The sequence below is a fragment of the Cebus imitator genome, unplaced genomic scaffold, assembly GCF_001604975.1.
Source record: "Cebus imitator isolate Cc_AM_T3 unplaced genomic scaffold, Cebus_imitator-1.0 Scaffold48, whole genome shotgun sequence".
Taxonomy (NCBI): domain Eukaryota; kingdom Metazoa; phylum Chordata; class Mammalia; order Primates; family Cebidae; genus Cebus; species Cebus imitator.
The window spans coordinates 7,921,151-7,939,575 of record NW_016107363.1 but is presented as its reverse complement, the minus strand read 5'-3'; the positions used below and the strand labels follow the sequence as shown (position 1 = coordinate 7,939,575).

At 47.3% G+C, this 18,425-nt stretch overlaps 1 protein-coding gene across 2 annotated transcripts in view; it reads right to left on the bottom strand.

Moving 5' to 3' along the window:
- ARHGEF3 (Rho guanine nucleotide exchange factor 3) overlaps positions 1 to 13,779 on the bottom strand; it is a 285,595-nt gene extending 271,816 nt beyond the window's left edge. For both annotated transcript variants that reach the window (XM_037738103.1, XM_017527477.2), the window contains exons 1-3: positions 13,769 to 13,779; positions 12,137 to 12,142; positions 8,860 to 8,952 (exon numbers count right to left, since the gene is read on the bottom strand). In XM_037738103.1, the coding sequence (XP_037594031.1) occupies positions 8,860 to 8,921 (62 nt within the window). In that variant the 5' untranslated portion in view covers positions 8,922 to 8,952; positions 12,137 to 12,142; positions 13,769 to 13,779. The remainder of the gene's footprint in view (positions 1 to 8,859; positions 8,953 to 12,136; positions 12,143 to 13,768) is intronic.
- Between the last annotated feature and the right edge of the window lie 4,646 nt (positions 13,780 to 18,425).

Below are 18,425 nucleotides of genomic sequence, written 5' to 3'. Positions count from 1 at the left end.
AATCCTACCACCTGAATATTTTTCACGATTTCACCTCTCTCCATTGGTTAGCCAAACTGTCCACTTACTTATTCTCAACAGGTATTTATGACCTCCATCATCTTTCTCCCAGATGGCTACAATACCCCCAGTTGGTTACTCAGCCCTGAGTTTTGCTTCCCTCCAAATCTTTTTCCCACTCTAGCCAAAGGTCTTTTCTCAAAATGCAGATTTAATCAGATTTAAGAGGCCACTTAAAACACTTCAGTGGCCTCTTGGGACCCTTAGGACAGAGTCTAAGCTCTGCACTACCAAGGCCCAAGAGGACCCAGTGCTCCCAGCCCAGAGGCCTCCCAGGACCCTGTCATATGCCATGATCCAGTCTCATTGAGCACATCACATCTCTGTGGACTCAGGACCTTGGTGCACCACCCCTTCCACGTGGTTTGCTCTTTACCTGGCTATCCCTCACAGATGCTTCCATTTTCTGTCTGCTACCTCCCACGGGGAGTGTTAGGTCCACCCCAAAAGGACCACAGATCCTCACACTTCCCTGTCACATGCTCACTGCCCTGGGAATCGCTTGTTTAGGTGTGTGTGCTCCTGGACTATAAGATTCGCAAGAGTCAGTCTGTGCCATTCACAGCACCCAGGACAATGCCCCCAGCACTGAGCAGAGCCCCAAGATAGACTTCTTTGACTTTAATTTAAATCAAGGCTCACTTGAAGCGCATGGAAGGGGAGGAACTGGAGGAGCAGGGTAAATGGCACTGCAAAGACACACCCAGACAAACACAGGACGTGGATCTCTCTCTTCAAAGTGCTAGGGCAAAAATAAAGGAGGGCTCTGTTGTTGATTGAAGGAGACTAAAGAGATGAAATAATCAAATACGGTGCTTTCGCCAGGACTGGGCCGAGATGGGATGGGGAAAGGAAAAGAGCTGTCAAAGGGGCTCAGGGCAATGGAGGGAATCTGGGGCCTGAGTAGGCGAGTTAGGAGACAGTATTCATCATAAGACTTCAGAGCTGTGAGAAATCATCACCATCTTTACACTGACACAATGTTCTACGATTTACCAAGGAATTTCATATGACCTAGTCCCACCAGCTCACCTCAGAGACAAGGAAACTACACTCAGAGGAACGGCTAGAGTCTAACCCTAATGCAGTGGGGTGAAGTTGGCACACACTGGGAAGAATGATTGTACACATCTCAGTAACTCTGTGTTAGCATGCTGAAGTTGAAATGTTAAAGTCTGAGCTTTTTCCCCCCAGAAAGCTCATTTGCCCTAACCCTTACCCTAGCCCTGTTCTGAAGCCAGATGTGAACCTAGGCCTCCCTGCAGCCATTCAGGGCTCCTTTCCAGCACCCTTGTTTTTGCTTCCTCTTTAGTCTCCAGCCCCTGAAAAACCTATGCCAGACTGCAAAGTCCTCCAGGGCAGGCACTGTATTAGATTGTAATCATGGACCCTGCTCACTGATGTATCCCAAGCCCAGCACAGGGCCTGGCACAAGCCTCGATAGATACTCATCATTAGAGAAGACAATTCCTTCTACTCGGGCTCCGCACACAGGTGGGACAAAAGCCACCTTCAGCTCAAGCCCCAGAAGTACTCCTAGGGAAAGCCTTAACTCAAGTTCCCATGCTCTTCTCTCACCTAGAGAATAGAAATCTCAAGACTCTTCCCAATTCACACCCTAGCAGAATACCCCGGACAAAGCCAGCACTTAAGACATCTCAATAACCTGTACCTTATGAGCCCAGTGAGCCCATAACAATGAGGGAGGCCGGGCACAGTGGTTCATACCTGTAATCTCAGCTCCTTGGGAAGCCAAGGCAGGAGGATCACTTGAGCTCAGGAGTTTGAGGCCAGCCTGAACAACATAGTGAGACTCCATCTCTACAAAAAAGTTTAAAAATTAGCCAGGTGTGATGGTGCAAGCCTGTAGTCCTGGCTACTCAGGAGGCTGAGGTAGAAGGATCGCTTGAGCCTAAGAGGCTGAGGCTACAGTGAGTCGTGACTGCACCACTGCACTCTAGCCTGGGTGACAGAGCAAGACTGTCTCTTAAAAAAAAAAATGCAAGGTCCAATGCCCCACCCCACACTTGCACAGCTCTCTAAGCCTAATACTTAACTCCTAGAGTTGAAAAAGTTGATTCACCTCCAGAGAAAGTGTCACACTCTCACCTGGCAGGAATTTTCTATCGGATTTCCCAGGAGGGAGACTCACATGACATATATGATTTCCACCCAGTGAGAGCACGGCATGAGGACAGCTGCTGTTTTACATGCCACCATCCACTCCACCTGGGCAGGGCCAGGGAGCTTCCTCTTCACCAGATGAGTGTGGGCCAGAGGCAAAACACCTCAGAGACATTCTTTTCCTACCAGCCTGAGAGTGCTGCGCCCATCAGAGGCCGCGTAGTGTGTGTGTCTTTAAATACTTCTCGATTGTGCACTAGGTGCCAGGCACTGCCAGGCCCTTAAGGCTTTCTTGTCTCCTCTTGCTATATTCATCTCCCCTTTGAGACTGTAAGCTGCTTGAAGGCAAGGTCCATGTCTGGCTGTAGCCCCCAGCATGACCAAAAGAGTGCTTAGCACATAGTAGGTACTCAAATGACTGTAGAATGCATTTTTTTAAATGTGATTACCCTATGCTAGAAATTGTCACAGAAAAGTAGAGGGCATGCATTCTGAGAGCTCCTCCTTGGCTCTGCAGTTGGTGGGAGAATAATTTACGAACTGATAACAGACTAATGCCATGTGCTAGACACTGGCCAGGTGCCCAGTGACTGAGCTAAGCATTTCTTACCATACTGAATCCTTGCATAACTCTATGAACTAAGTATCACTGTTATCCGCCTTTCACAGATGGGCAAACTGAGACTTGGGAAACTTCAGCAACTGGACCAGGATACTCACCTCTTCCCCTAACACCCTCCTGGCAGTTCTGCTTGTCACTGGGGCCGCCCTATGAAAAGGTGACTGCCTGGAGTTAGAAACATGCTGATCGGCTCCCAATGCCCACCCTTCTGCACCTCAATGGATTGCCTGGGATGAAGCCCACTTCCACCCTTGGAGCAGCCACAGCAGCTGCTCCCATTCTGCAGAGGGGCGCCAGTCTGCAGGGAGCAAGTAGAAGGAGGACTCAGCCAGACAAGAAGCAGGTGGGGTGGTGACAAGGCTGAGGGCTTTCCCTGGGAGTGTCAGAGGTGCAGGTGTAGGCCAGGCCCAGTGGCTCATGCCTGTAATCCCAGCACTTTGGAAGGCCGAGGTGGGTGGATCATGTGAGGTCAGGAGTTCAAGACCAGCCTGGCCAACATGGTCAAACCCTGTCTCTTCTAAAAATACAAAAAAATTAGCCAGACAGGGTGGCACACACCTGTAATCCCAGCTACTCAGGTGGCTGGGGCAGGAGAATAGCTTGAACCCAGGAAGCGGAGGTTGCAGTGAGCTGAGATCAAGCCACTACACCCCAGCCTGGGTGACAGAGCAAGACTCTGTCCCCCCTCAAAAAAAAAAAAATCAAAGTGCAGGTTTAAGCCCAAGCTCTAGAATTACCCGTGACATTGAAGCAGGTACTTTAGAGCTCTATTTCCTCACCTGTAAAACAGAGATGAACAATATGTGTTGCTCACCGGGCTGCAATGATGTTTGGAGCCAATGTATATAAAAAGCCCCTCAGGAGGTGCGCCAAATCAGCAGGCATTATAATTTGCTGTGTAGAGGATTAGCAGTGCTCACTGGAGGACCAAGGAGCTTCTTTAGTGACTTTGCAGCAAATCTTCCAAGATGTGTTCCAATCCATGCCTTTGGCCATTACAGGGGCAGATAATGGTTAGTGAAAACACACACACACACACACACACACACACACGAAAAAATAGGACCAATGTTTAAAAGACCAGATCTGGGGCTTAACTCTTCCACTCCTTGGCTATGTGACCACAGCTCAGCCCTTCACCTCCACAACCCTTGGTTCCTCATCTGTAAATAACATCTACTTATCTCATTGTCCTGATCACATAATTGAAGGACTGGGTGAAGGCTCAAAGATCCAATCCAGCACATCCCTGGGGTGACCTCTACAGTAGCAGATGTAGGGGGCTGCCCTCCCTAAGAGACCTCTGAATGCCAAGGGGCACTTTATAGGCTCTGATGAGGTCTGCAAAAAGGGCCCCATTTAACTGAGCCAAAGCCACACTGGCCAAACAAGTTTGGCAACAGACCCCATTTTTTTCCTCTGCCATACCTAACAATGTAAAGAGGAAACCATATTCTAAGGAACAAACTCTGAGAATGCTGATGGGATCTCCAAGAAGAGAGCTTAGAGAGGTGAAGTGCCTTGCCCAGGGTCACAGAGCCCAAGGTCAGGAGAGTTTGCAAACCTCAGGCTCTCACTCTCCCTTCTGTTGGGTTTCTGGCTTCTCAAGGTCAGCAGCTAAACCTCCAAAGGGTGGGGGAAGCAGAGCAGGTCCCAAACAACCTTTTGGACACTGAACAAACAGCTAATAAAAATCAATGACCAAAACAGCCCTGGCCTAATGCCAAAATGGGAGCTGATACCGTGGATCAGGAGAAGAGAGCACCTAAGAGCAAGCAGCGAAACCACACGTCAATAGGGAGGGCTTCGGGCACTGTACAAACCAGCCTAACCCTGCAGCATGAACACCACATGTGGCGCCGGGGCAAATCGCAATTCTGGGTCAAGTCCTTCATGTTGCCATCTACAAATCACTCTGTTTTCTAGCCAACTCAGTCCACCAGAGCCACACACGGGCAGGGCCTGGGCCAGCTGTCAGGCATCCCTGCACCAGACAAGACCCTTCCTTCCAGGAGAGTAAAGTCTAGCAGAAGCAGGAAGGAGGAGGTACTCAACACAGACTGAATAGGTGAGCAAACCAGGGGAGGTTTTTACTTTGGAAAAACAGACATATATGTGTACAGGGTGAGCCTGGAAGACTCTGCAGGGAAAGCCTAATCCCTTATTTGAGCATTTTCCTAAAATGCTGAGGACCACTGAGCAATAGAATGATTGTTGACTGACTGACCACATGAATGAATGAATAAATGACCTAAATTAAACCTTTCAATTTCTCCATCATGGGTGAAGTCCTAACTATCCAACCATTGCACCATAGGTCCATTCATAGGAAGAATTTACAAGAAGGACAAGGACTTCTTCCCCTCAAAATTCTTTCCTTTGCACTCGAGGAAACTGTTCAGAAATTCTGCTTCTGTTTCTACACAGCCGAGGAAACTGAGGCACAGAGATGCACTATCTGCCTACAGTCACTGATGCCCACAGAAAACTGCACTCTCCAGGGTATTTATCTTCTAGAAATCCTATATTCTTGGTCCTCTAAAGTGTAAGTTAGCATTCGGAAGTAGAAGTAGCAAGAAATTATTGCTCAGTCAATAAATGTTAGGCAAATAGTTCTCCTCACCATAAAGTCACTTGGTTAAAAGACAACTGCTCATAAATCACAGTAACAAAATTTTAGCTCTCAAAGGGAAGTATGGCCTGTGGGCAGGGATTCCAGGGAGCCGCAGTCCTTGAGGGAGTGGGATTGGCCTGGCTTATCTGTGGTCCTTCCATCTGGTCAGCTCTGTCTCAGCACCTCATCTCAAGGATCCTGGTTACTCCATCCCTTTAACTCATTGGTCTAGAAATATTAGTAAGTGCCTACTGTGTGCCAAGCACTTGGTAAATAATGGTGGACACAAGAGGTGATACCTGGCCCCGTGAGGTTTGCAGTCCAATAGGTGAGAGAGACACTAAAAAGATAAATACATGCAAGAGGAAAAATTGTGTTTACTCCTTACCATTTCTGAAATATAAGTCTATCACTCTCCTGATAGAAAAGTCTTTCTACGTTCTCCACTCTATAAAAATAAGCAAACAAATACGAAAACTGCTGCCTTTATTGGGTACTGACTACTGCATATGCAACAGCTTTACAATGGTTAACTCCGAACATCCCCAGTGACCCACTGTGGGAGATACTATTATTATCCCCACTGACCAACGTAGATTCATGGCTTTCCCCTTAGCCACTGCTCAGTGTGTGCAACCACCTCCCCCCACAGACGCCAGACTCTGAATTCCCTATGAATTCATATCTGACCCAGACTTTTGTCACTGGTGCATACGACAGTATTCAATCAATGCCCACCAAATGAACCATCAATTAATCATTCAATGGGCTAGTTTCCTGCAAGATATTAACCATGAATCAGCTGTAGTTTTGGAAGAAGAGCAGATCGGTCTCCTAACAGTTGCACAGGAGGTAGCTGCGATATTGTAGAAAGAGCCAGAGCCAGCCCCTGGAGATGGAGGAGCATGAACTTGGCAATCATGTCTGCTTAAAACTGTAATGAAGAGTTAAACACAAAGAATCTAGGATTTCTTCTGGCTCTAAATTGTTGTCTCTGAAACATATAATAAGACGACGGGGTCTGAGAAAGGCATTTGACATTGCACTCTGTCTGCAATCTCTTGATCTTAGAATAAGACCAAAAGTTAAACATGTTAGGGTAGGTTGACTGACTAGGCCTAGGGAGGGCGAGTGAAGTGCTTCCTCCCTGCACAGCTCAGTGGGCACATTTCTCCTGAGCAAGTATGTGTACTCCCATGACGAATATACTCAACCTGTAAAACCCCTTTGCAGAGAAACATTTTGGATGGACATGGGTGAGGCTGCCATCCCTAACTGTACCCAAGACCAGTGGAGCTGGTGTTATGCAGGAGCCCATGCTCATATGCCGGATGGGGACAAAGCCACCACTTTCAACTCTGCTCTCCTCTGGAAATACCACAGATTCTGAGTAACAACTGAGTGTGGTCAAAGCAATTGCAAACATGGGCGTGATGGCCCCAAAGCCATGCTCATTAAGCAGAACTCAGCACTCAACAAATGTGTCTGTTTGTTACTCCAGGTGAGAGCACTGGGTAGAAACCAGGGCTCCATGGTGAGAAAAGTTTTTTTGTTTTCCTTTTACTATTTGGGTTGGTTTTGAATACAACCTGTTTCCTAATGGCCACAAAATACGAAGAAACAACACAGCTCCCTACCTAGGAGGATCACTGTGAGAATTCAGTGAGATAAACCGGCCAAGCAATCCAGGCAGAAGCTGCACAGTAAATACTCAAACTGTTGCCAATGCTGATGGCAGTGGTGAAGGTAGTGGTGGATACAAAAGTGGGGAAACCCAGCTGAGGGCTCTTTGAAGCCCCTCCCGGTTAGAAAGAGAAGCAGATCACCCTGGGCTGGGCTCTCCTGGGGGAGTATAAGTATACTCCTTGGTGCTTCTCAGAAAACAATGCAGCAGCAACTCCTGGGAAGGGCCGGGCTCCCCAGATGCCCTGGGGCCCTGGGACTCTGGATAGGTGGATGGGTTCCTGCGAAGACAGAGGCTTGTGGCACCATCGGGAGATGAAGCCAGGCAACAGAGTCCTGAGAAGATGAATATCTTCAGAGTTCAGAGGAGGTGAAGGAAATTACAACCACAGAAAGACACCATCGTTTACCCAATAGACTAGCAAAATTAAAAAGCAGATGATCTCAGGCATGGCTGGACAGTGGGCAAATAGGAGATCTGGCAGCGCCCTTTGGAGAATGAACTGTGAAGTTTCAGACCTTACAGGCATACACAGGACGGCCTAGCAACGAATCCCTGGCAACCTCCCTAGAGAACTCTTGCTCATGTGCTCAGGAGGAACATACCAGAAAGCACGTCACAGCACTACCATAGGGCAAAAAACAGAACCAAACCACCGCTGTCAGGGAAATGGTCCAATAAACAGCTGGATCCTCATGCTATGGATACACTATTCACTTGGCTGCAGTATAAAAACAAGGTAGATTCACATATACTGTCTTGAAAACATTTTAGGACATATTATTGAATTTATAAAAGGGCTACAAAATAGGCCAACAAGCATAGTATGACAGTACATATTTAAAAACAAGAAAGAAAGAGAAAGGAAGGAAGGAAAGAAGGAGGGAGGGAGGGAGGGAGGGAGGGAAGGAGTGATTTTTGTTCTATGTATCTAGATAACTAACAAAGTTATGGAAGGAAATGAACAAAGTTATGGAAAGAAATGTACAAAGTAGACCCCAGTGGTTACTTCTGGGAAGGACAGGGGTTGAGGTAGGAGCTGGGAACGAAAATAAGAGTCAATGGGGATTTCATTTGTATTTTTAGCAAGGAAAAGGTATCTACTTATTTCTAAATAAAATTAATTTTAGGCCGGGCCTGGTGGCTCACACCTGTAATCCTAACACTTTGAGAGGCTGAGGTGGGTGGATCACCTGAGGTCAAGAGTTCGAAACCAGCCTGGCCAACATGGTGAAACCCCAACTCTACGAAAAATACAAAAATTAGCCAGGTGTGGTGGCAGGCGACTGTAATCCCAGCATACTGAATATGAAAAATCCCCTCACACTGAAAAATGGCATTCCTCACTCTGTCACCCAGGCTAGAGTATAATGGTGTGATCATGGCTCACCGCAACCTCAACCTCCCGGGCTCAAACAATCCTCCCACCTCAGTCTTCCAAGTAGCTGGGACTACAGGCACACATCACCATGCCTGGCTAATTTTTTTTTTTTTTTTAAGTAGAAATGAGGTCTCACTACATTACCCAGACTGGTCTTGAACTCCTGGGTTCAAGTGGTCTTCTCTCATCTCAGCAGAGCAGACGAACTCCCAAAGTTCTGGGATTACAGGTATGAGACACCATGCCTAGCACTATCTCCAAATTCTTGATGGCCTCCGAAGATTTATGTAGGCTTAAAGGAAGCCCTCTGTTGCATTCAATTGTTGCATGCAAAAATTTTAAAATTTTTAATTAAGTTATTTAATTATTTTTACCTTTCCTTGTTTTCTTCCATTCCTCTATAGATGCATTGATTCATTGCTGTGGAACTGTCCATAGACTCAGTATGGCAGGCTCAGGTCTCCTTTCTTAAAAAGCAAAACAACCAACATTTATCATCTGGGTACATTTATGTTATAAACACACAAAGAGCTGCATTAGATACAAGGGGAACATATCGAGGGTTACCCAGTGTCCACCAAAATCCAATCTTTCCTTCTTCTATAATTATTGAAGTTTTATCAGGTACCACATTTTCTTTCTTTTTTTTTTTTTTTTTTGGAGCCAGAGTCTCACTCTGTCACCCAGGCTGGAGTGAGGCGATGCGATCTCAGCTCACTGTAACCTCTGCCTCCTGGGTTCAAGCGATTCCTTTGCCTCAGCCTCCTGAATAGCTGGGATCACAGGTGTGCATCACCATGCCCAGCTGATTTTTGCATTTTTAGTAGAGATGGGGTTTGACCATGTTGGCTAGGCTGGTCTTGAACTTCTGACCTCAGATTATCCACCCACCTCAGCCTCCCAAAGTGCTGGGATTACAGGCAAGAACCACCGGGCCCAGCCAGGTATCACATTTTTCCAACATCCTTGCAGGCAGATATAGCCAGATGTCTGGGTTCCCAAGGGAACATGAGAAGTGATGTGTGCCACTTCTCAGTCTAGATCTTAGGATATGAGCACCCTTCCCACTGGCTGGAACCCAGCTCTGTCCATGTGACGATGACAATGCATTTGGAATGCCAAAGCAAAAAGAGAGAAGCCACCTGGGCCTGTGACTGCATCTAGCACAGCCACCCCGTCACCTCAGAACTATTACCTTACAGAGAAATTTTTTTGTTCTTTAAGTCATTGTTTTATGGGCCCTATTTTTATGGCTGGTGAACTGTCATCCCAGCTGGGAATATGATTCAATATCTTCACTGGAGTCCTTCTGCGGGTGGCTTTGGTTATTTGGAGCTTGGCACATGCTATATATGTAGAGACGGGTGAGACCAAACTCTTTTTGGCCATAATTTTAGTGAAACTACATGCAGCTTCATGAGGGCCTGGTGCATAGTAAGTACTCAATCAGTACTTAATGAATGAGGGGATGTTAATAAGCAGGTAATGTCTTCCAGTGCAAAGACTCTCAAGAGCAAGGCACTGGACACAGAATGAAGAACACATTGAATGGAGAGGGCCTCTATAAGTATGAGCTGTGAGTGTCATGTCACAAAATGACCACTTGGAATGATAAAATACTATTCGGATGCATGACACCCAAGTTGAAGTAAGTATTCAAGCAGGTGTGCTTAGGAGCAACAGAGGCAAGGAGTGAGACAGGGAGAGAGACAGGAAGCGTGCACAAGAGAATGTTCCAGTGGCGTGGAGAATTCCTCCCACTATTCCGCCTCCTGAACACCAGCCCCAGGATGAGTCTGAGCGATAATTCTGAGATCCTTCGTCAGTCTTGGGCACTGCATTCCTCACCACTCTGGGTGTGGTTTGAGCATCAAAAAATAGATATTCTTTGTACCACATGGCCCCAAACACAAACCTGCTACTTCATTTGGTAACCAAAGAAACAGCCATCAGTTTCAACTGTAGAACTGGTTGTGCAGATCATAGTGGGGGATAGTGTATTGGTCTCCAGCTTGTCAGCTCCTAGGCAGGGAGATCAGGATAATTTGGACCACCCATGCTCTTCTAAGCTGGTGCTGGCTGAATGGTCCAGCACCGCTGCATCCGCTACTTCGACTGCTGAGAATCACAGGACTGCACAGCCACATCTCCAGCACAGCCCCCTCCATCTGTCCTTCCACAGGCCTGGCTTTCTCCCAGATTAAAGCATTATTTAAATAAATTATCCGATCTAGGGGAGCAGGACCACATACCTGGGACCCTTGTACTCCAAGGCATTAGACAGTCAGTGTGCGGGAGAGTCCCCAACCACTGCTTCCAATGCTGGTCTTTAACTTGCAAAGAGGACAACCATCAGACATTTTTAGCATCTGGATCCCTGTCGGAGGCCGCTGCTCTGGCTTCCATCAGAGCTAACTTCATCAGCGGAGACGTGTGCATTATGGAGGGGCCCAGGATAGGGTGAGAGTGAAGATGTGGATCCCGGATGGAGAGATGGAAGGGTGGTGGGACTTGAGTTCAGAGCCCTGGAGTTGCCAATGCATTGCCCCCACAACAGGGTAAAGAGAAATTGAGCAGCCCATACTTGAGTCATTTCTGCAGCTGTGAACACCTCAACCTACCTCATTTCGGCCTGGAAGCCGAGTGTGTTCAGTGTCCCAAGCTCCTCTGCAGCATGTAACTGCTGCAAGGGACTTTACACCCACATTCCAAAATGAGCCAACCACAGGGCTCTTCTGAAAGCCACATTTCCCAAGGAGTCATGAGGGGTCACAGCCTGCCTTTGAGGGCCCACTGGCTAGTTCCACATCAGAGGTTTAGGGTTTTCCTTTCCAATATTCTGTAGACAGGCACCAATAAACCATCACCCTTCAGTCTGTGGCTCTGTGGCTAGGGGCAGGGACTGAAGACAGTGGTCTCTGTGCCCCAGCACTGAGGGATGCCTGAGGGTCTGACACTGACACTGACATGGATTGTTGCATCAAATTCTCACACCAGCCCTAAGAGGCAGGGACTGTAACTACCTCACTTGAATCAGAAAACTGGGCACAAACAAGTTAAGACTTAGCAAAGGCCACATAGGTAGCAAATAATAAAGCTGAGACTAGAACCCCAGGCATTTGGCCCGGGAGTCTGCGTTCCTCCTGACTGTGTGTGACATGCATAGGAAAGCTCCGTGGTGGTTGAATGAATGAACAAATGAATGAGTAAACAAAACATTTCTAAAGCGATTTCAGGAATGGGGTAGGGAATAGTGTCTCAACGAGGCCCTGGGGGGTGTGGGGTTGATCGTAAGCCTAACCTCATCTGCCCTGGATGTCAATCAGGAGGTAATACTCTCAGACCCCTCTCAAGGCTGAGTGTTCAGCCCCAGGAACACTCTAAACCCCAGGGGGTTTTATACCATTGTTTTGTTTGTTTTTAAGACTGAGTCTTACTGTTGCCCAGGCTGCAGTGCAGTGGTGTAATCACAGTTCACTACAGCCTCGAACTCCTGGGCTTAAGTGATCCTCCTGCCTTAGCCTCCATGTTAGCTGGAACTACAGGTGCACACTACCACATCTGGCTCACTTTTTTATTTTTTGTAGAGACAAGGTCTCGCTATGTTGCCCAGGCTGGTCTCCAATTCCTGGCCTCAAGCAATTCTTGCACCTCAGCCTACCAAAGTGGTGGGATTACAGGCATCAGCCACCGCCTCAGACCCATACCACTGCTGGTAATGACCACAGCCACTGCTGACTCAGTGCCTTCTATTTATAGGCAGTAAGTTCAGGACTCTCACAGAGACCTCCTCTCATCTGCCCAGAGCCCTGCAGAAAAGCCAAGATTATACCCACTTTACAGATGGCAAAACCGGATATCTGAGAGGGTGTGACTTGCTTATAGTCGCAGCACTTAAATGACAGCTGATGAACGACATGGGCTTTTTCCCCACCACACAATACCCACCACATGCCTTGGTTAGTCACAAAGTTATAAAGGTGAGATAAGCACTGTTGTGACTCTTCAGGTGGAAAGTTCTGTGTTCATCTAAAGTTGATCAGTATTTCCCATCCCAGTCACCTGCATGGAAGAGGAATTCCAGTTCTCCCTAGCTAAAAGCTCTGGCACAGCTACTCTGCCTTCCCCACCTCTGCTTTAATCACCACCTCTCATTCTCTGAACGAGACCCTCCTGCTTTCCTCATTCCTTTCCTCAGCTGGCTGGATCGGCACTCATTGGTATTTGCTGATACCTCCTGCATCAATCTCCTGCAAGGTGCAACCACGTCCACTGGACAGCAAGTCCTGTTAATTCTTCATTTAAAAATATCTCTTCCTGGCCGGGCGCGGTGGCTCAAGCCTGTAATCCCAGCACTTTGGGAGGCCGAGGCGGGTGGATCACGAGGTCAAGAGATCGAGACCATCCTGGTCAACATGGTGAAACCCCGTCTCTACTAAAACTACAAAAAATTAGCTGGGCATGGTGGTGTGTGCCTGTAATCCCAGCTACTCAGGAGGCTGAGGCAGGAGAATTGCCTGAACCCAGGAGGCGGAGGTTGCGGTGAGCCGAGATGGCGCCATTGCACTCCAGCCTGGGTAACATGAGTGAAACTCCGTCTCAAAAAATAAAAAATAAAAATAAATAAATAAATAAAATTTAAAAATAAATAAATAAATAAAAATATCTCTTCCCAGGAGGCACCAAGTGTTGGTGAGAATGTGAAGGAACCAGAACTCTCATACTGCTGCTGCTGGGAACATAAATTGGTCCCGCCACCTTGGAAGACTGTGACAATGTCCAGTCAACCTGCATTTGCTCCTAGGTACACACGTGCACCAAGAGACACGTTCTAGAATGTCCTCAGTGGCAGCATGCGTAACTCCCCTGCATTGGTCTCTTATTGCTGCTGTAACAAATCACCACACGCTTAGTGACTTAAAACAGTGCAAGTGTGTCCTCTCACAGCAATGCGGGTCAGAAATGGGTCTAGGTGGGCTTGCGGGACCGCATTCCTTCTGGAGGCTCTAGGGGAGACTCTTCTTTTGCCTTTTCCAGCTTCTAGAGGTCACTTTGCCTTCCTCGGCTTGTGGCTTTTTCCCTTGTTTTCAGAGCCAGCAATGGTATCTTCAAATCTCTCCCTTCTCCTGCCTCTGCTTTAATTACCACATCTCATTCTCTGAACCAGACCCTCCTGCTTCCCTCCTATAAGAATCCTTGTGACTGCACTGGTCCCTGCAGGATAATCTGCCCATGTCAAGATCCTTAAAGTTGGGGTGGGGTGTGGTGGCTCACGCCTGTAACCCCAGCACTGGGAGGCTGAGGCGGGCGGATCACAAGGTCAGTAGATCAAGACCATCCTGGCTAACATGGTGAAACCCTGTCTCTACTAAAAATACAAAAAATTAGCTGGGTGTAATGGCACACACTGCACCTGTAGTCCTAGCTACTCAGGAGGCTGGGGCAGGAGAATTATTTGAACCCGGGAAGCAGAGGCTGTATTTAGCTGAGATCACAGCACTGCACCCCAGCCTGGGTGACAGAGCAAGACTCCGTCTCAAAAAAAAAAAAAGATCCTTAAAGTCATCACATCTGCAAAGTCCCTTATGCCACGTAAGGTAACACAGTCCCAGGTATTACTGCCAGATAGTACCTGTGACCAGGGATTAGATCAGAAACATCTTTTGGGAGGGCCATTATGTTACCTACCACAAGCCCCAAATTGAAAGTTACCCAAATGCTCATCAACAGTAGAATTAATGAAATCAATGATGGTGATTCCCAGCAATGAGAATGGATGACCTACAACCACATGCAGCACATGCAGCAACAAGAAAGACACTCAGAAAATGATGCTGAGCTAAAGATGCCAAACACAAGAGTGTGTGTTGTCCAAGTCTGTCTTCAGAAAGTACCAAAACAGGTAAAACCATCCCCGGCTATCAGGAGTTAGGACAGCAGTTCTAGTGGGGGAGTGGTGGCTGGAAGAGGGATGACGGGCAAAAGTACTCTTTCTTAATCCATTTGTGAAAACCCATCAAGCTAGATGGTTATGGCCTGTGCCCTTCTCTGCGGGTATGCTCTGCTTCAGTAAGAGGCTTTAAGAAATGGCTCTGCCTGCTTCCTCCATTTCCACTCCACAGGCCTGTGTCCTTTCACCTCTGAATGAAGCAGGCCCCAGCTGACCTCCGCCATACCCCCCACCCTGCCAACCACTGCCCACCAGACTGACCTGGAACTGATCAGCAACTGACACCTGCTGCACAGTGCCCTCCTCTGTCTCTCCTTCACTCCTTTACCTGCCTCTTACATACAGCGAACCCATCTATGAGCCCCATCTCCTCCCAGGAGCTCCCCACTCCCCACCAACTTCTAAAGAACTTGAAATAAAAAACACATCACTTGGACTTCATTTTGACTATCACATACTGATTGCGAATAGGACCAAATGCCTAGTCTCATCTCCCACAACAAACCACAAATGTCTCAAGAACAGAACGTCTCAAGGTCTTGCACATTCCATTCTGCTCCTAGTTCTGATTGCATGTGAACTTCTAGTACTAATGACTAATAACTACTACTAATAACAAGAGCCTTCAGTGAGCGCCTTGTATGCATCAGACTCGGGGCTCCTCGTGCATGATCTCGTTTCCTCTTCCCCCACCCTATGAAGCGGACGCTATCACAATCCCTCTGTTGAACAGTAGGAAACTGAGGCACAGAATGGTTAATTAACTTGTTCAAGATCCCAAAGTGTATCTTGGTAGGGGAGGGACTTGAACCCACACAATCTGATTCCAAAGCCCATGCTCTTAAGCCAGACCCCACTCTGCTTCCATAACAACTCCACCCTAATGGGGTGTTAAGCATACAGTTGGTGCTTAATAAACACTTTCACCTACTTGATAACCAAAATACATATATGCTAAAAGTCTTCATAAGTGCACAAACAACAAATTCAAGACTCCATCAAATGAGATGTTTTCATCTTCAGATCTCAAAAGAGGTCATGACCTCCAGGGAAATTTACAAAAGCTCTGGGTGCTCCTTGCCCTGCCTCATGCTTGGCACTCACAGCTTTATAAACTTTTATCAGCAAACAACAGTTGGAGTTGTCCTCCAGGCTTTATCTGAGCAGGGAGAGAGCTGGATACATTTTTTCTTGCTGTCTGCCAATTTCAGGGCCATAGCCAATGTCAGAACTAAAGAATAGTTGGAGGACTCAGGCTGGGACCACGAGGTCCCAAGCCACCTGCCCCAGATGACCTCACCTCCCCAGTGGCCAAGAAACGTGACCCAGGGTCCTTGGCTAACAACAAGGCCACCGCCCCCGAGGGCCGATGTGGCCACTAAACTGAACCAGAGATAATGACACGGCAGCCGAGCCATTAGGTCAGTTACCAAACAGTGCTCTGGCCAGTGCGGACACAGCAGCACATCTGTGCCAGCTTGGCATTGTTTCCAAGCATCACTATCACCCTGAGTCCTCCCACGCATGGTCTTGAAGCATCTACATGGATACAAATGAAAAGTTCCTATGCCCCAGGAGCATGAAGACTACTATGAGGAGACACACCCTGAGAAAAACAACCAAACTGTCCATCATAAGGCACTGGAGAAATAATGACTGCTTGGTATAGAATATGCAATAGCTAAAACAACAAAGCAGGTCCAGATGCACTAGCATGGAAAACACAGCTCAACTCAACATTAGAGGAAAAAAGCAAGAACAGAGCCTAAAGTCTAATGATGTTTCTAGTAAAAGAAAAACCCCACATATTTCTAGACTTCAGCTATAGGAAGCAGTGGTGGATGACAGCCAGCGCACACCAGCTTGAGAAAGCCAATGGTGGACATCTCTTTCCAACTCTGTTCAGTCATGTCAGAGTTTGTTGGCCACGGTGGGAGTTTTACACCATGGAAATCAGAAAATGCTGCAAATCGTGGCTCCCCACTCTCCAACCCATCCCCATGAGTTGACTGCTAAACATGTCCCAGCACAACACTGTACGTACATAAATATATTTTTTAAAGTTTAGAAAACACAACCTCAAAGTTATTTTTAAGTGTCTGTCGCTGTAGTAGGATGTGGGACTGGCGGAGACTAAGACAGGCTTCGGTTACATCTGTACCACTAGCATTTTTACAAGAACACCACCAACAAAAGTGTTTATATATGTTAGGATTACTAAAATTGTTTCAAAGTTTAAAAAAAAACATTGTTTTCAGCACAGTAATCACTATAAATAATGACACGCTTCTAATTATATATAATACGTTGTATCTATAATTTTTCAAAGTTTAAAAAAAAAAAAAAAAAACCAAACTCCGACCATTACGGTACAATGTGATAAAGCTGTAATGATGGGATAGAGATATACAGTTGTAAGAGGAAGAGCACCAAGTCAGCCTGAGCATATCATGGAAGGCTTCTCAGAGGAGGTGATGCCTGGGCTGAGTTTTGAAGGGTGAATAAAAGCCTACCAGGCCAACATGCCAGGGCTGCTCTGGATAAAGAGCACAGCATGAGTAATTAGCAAGGAGGAGAGGGGGATTACAGGAGTGAGGAGGACGGTGACTGAAAGTATCAGGAGGGCTGGGACAGCGCGGGATGTCATCACAGCAGGCTGTACACCCCTGCATGAAACGAGATCATCCATGTCCAGTGTTTAGCCAAGAAGACGTACTTAATGGTTAGTGTTACCTATTTCTATTTGCATTTCTACTCTATCATTCCTGGACGTCAAACACTGTGGAGGTTACGGTAGATTGTTGGGGCAAGAATTTGGAAGTGAGGTCTCATGACCATCCTCTGAGAGACATTCTGTGAGCTCCACCACTCACATCATCCCCTTGGATTTTCCCAGAGTGTCCTGAAAATGGGCTTTGGCACCTCCTTAGTGCTCCTGCCACACTCCTCCTTCACCCAGTCCCACCAAGGTATACACATGTCTCCCCAGCTGCACCAGGCTGTGTGGCACCCTAACTGAGCACACTGACAAATGCGGTACTTGTTGAATGAACACATTCAGTGAACTGTGTACTCTTCCACTCTAATGAAAGATGATATGAACCTGCTATGGAATCAGGACACCCACACCAGGGAGGCATCACCACCAGCTGAATAAAGTCATCCACATGGGGGAATGACCATCCCAGAATCACAGAGAAAGAAGGCATCAAGAGGCAAAACTGCACAGTACCCACCCAAGTCCATAAGTCACTATCCCCCAAAGGAAGATGCATGCCAGGGACACAAGAACTTGTATTCCAAACACAGTGTCAAGATACCACAGTGGGAAATGGATGCAACAGGTTAATGACAGGATCGTACTTGCTCCAACAAGTATTTTCAGCTCCACTCCCACTAGGCAGCCTACAGGTTCGGCGCCTGGCTCTCCTTGTGGCTTAATTACCAGTTCCAGTGTTCACTGCTTATGTCCAGGCTGGTACTGTGGGCATGGTCTCCATCACAGCTCATTTGGGGAGGTTTGGGGAGAAGGTTAGTCAGTCCTCAGGGTCACATCACACGTCTCCAGTCTTCCCAGTGGAAAATCAGATCCCAGATCCCAGAATAGGTGGCTTGGTGGGGATACCATGAGCGGTCAACCCCTGCCTGGTTCCAGGGTGCCTGTGCTTAGGCCAAAAGGTGTTCCAGTTTCAACCAGGGCAGCTCATCTTTTATGTGATTTACATGCTAGGGTTCTTGTAGGAGTTCTTATACTGTCAAGTAGTTCCAATGAACAAAAATGTTTTAAAACCTTGCATTATATAAAACTATTGGCCGGCGGCCGGGCGCGGTGGCTCAAGCCTGTAATCCCAACACTGTGGGAGGCCGAGGCAGGTGGATCACGAGGTCAAGAGATCGAGACCATCCTGGTCAACATGGTGAATCCCCGTCTCCACTAAAAATACAAAAAATTAGTTGGGCATGGTGGCGCGTGCCTGTAATCCCAGCTAC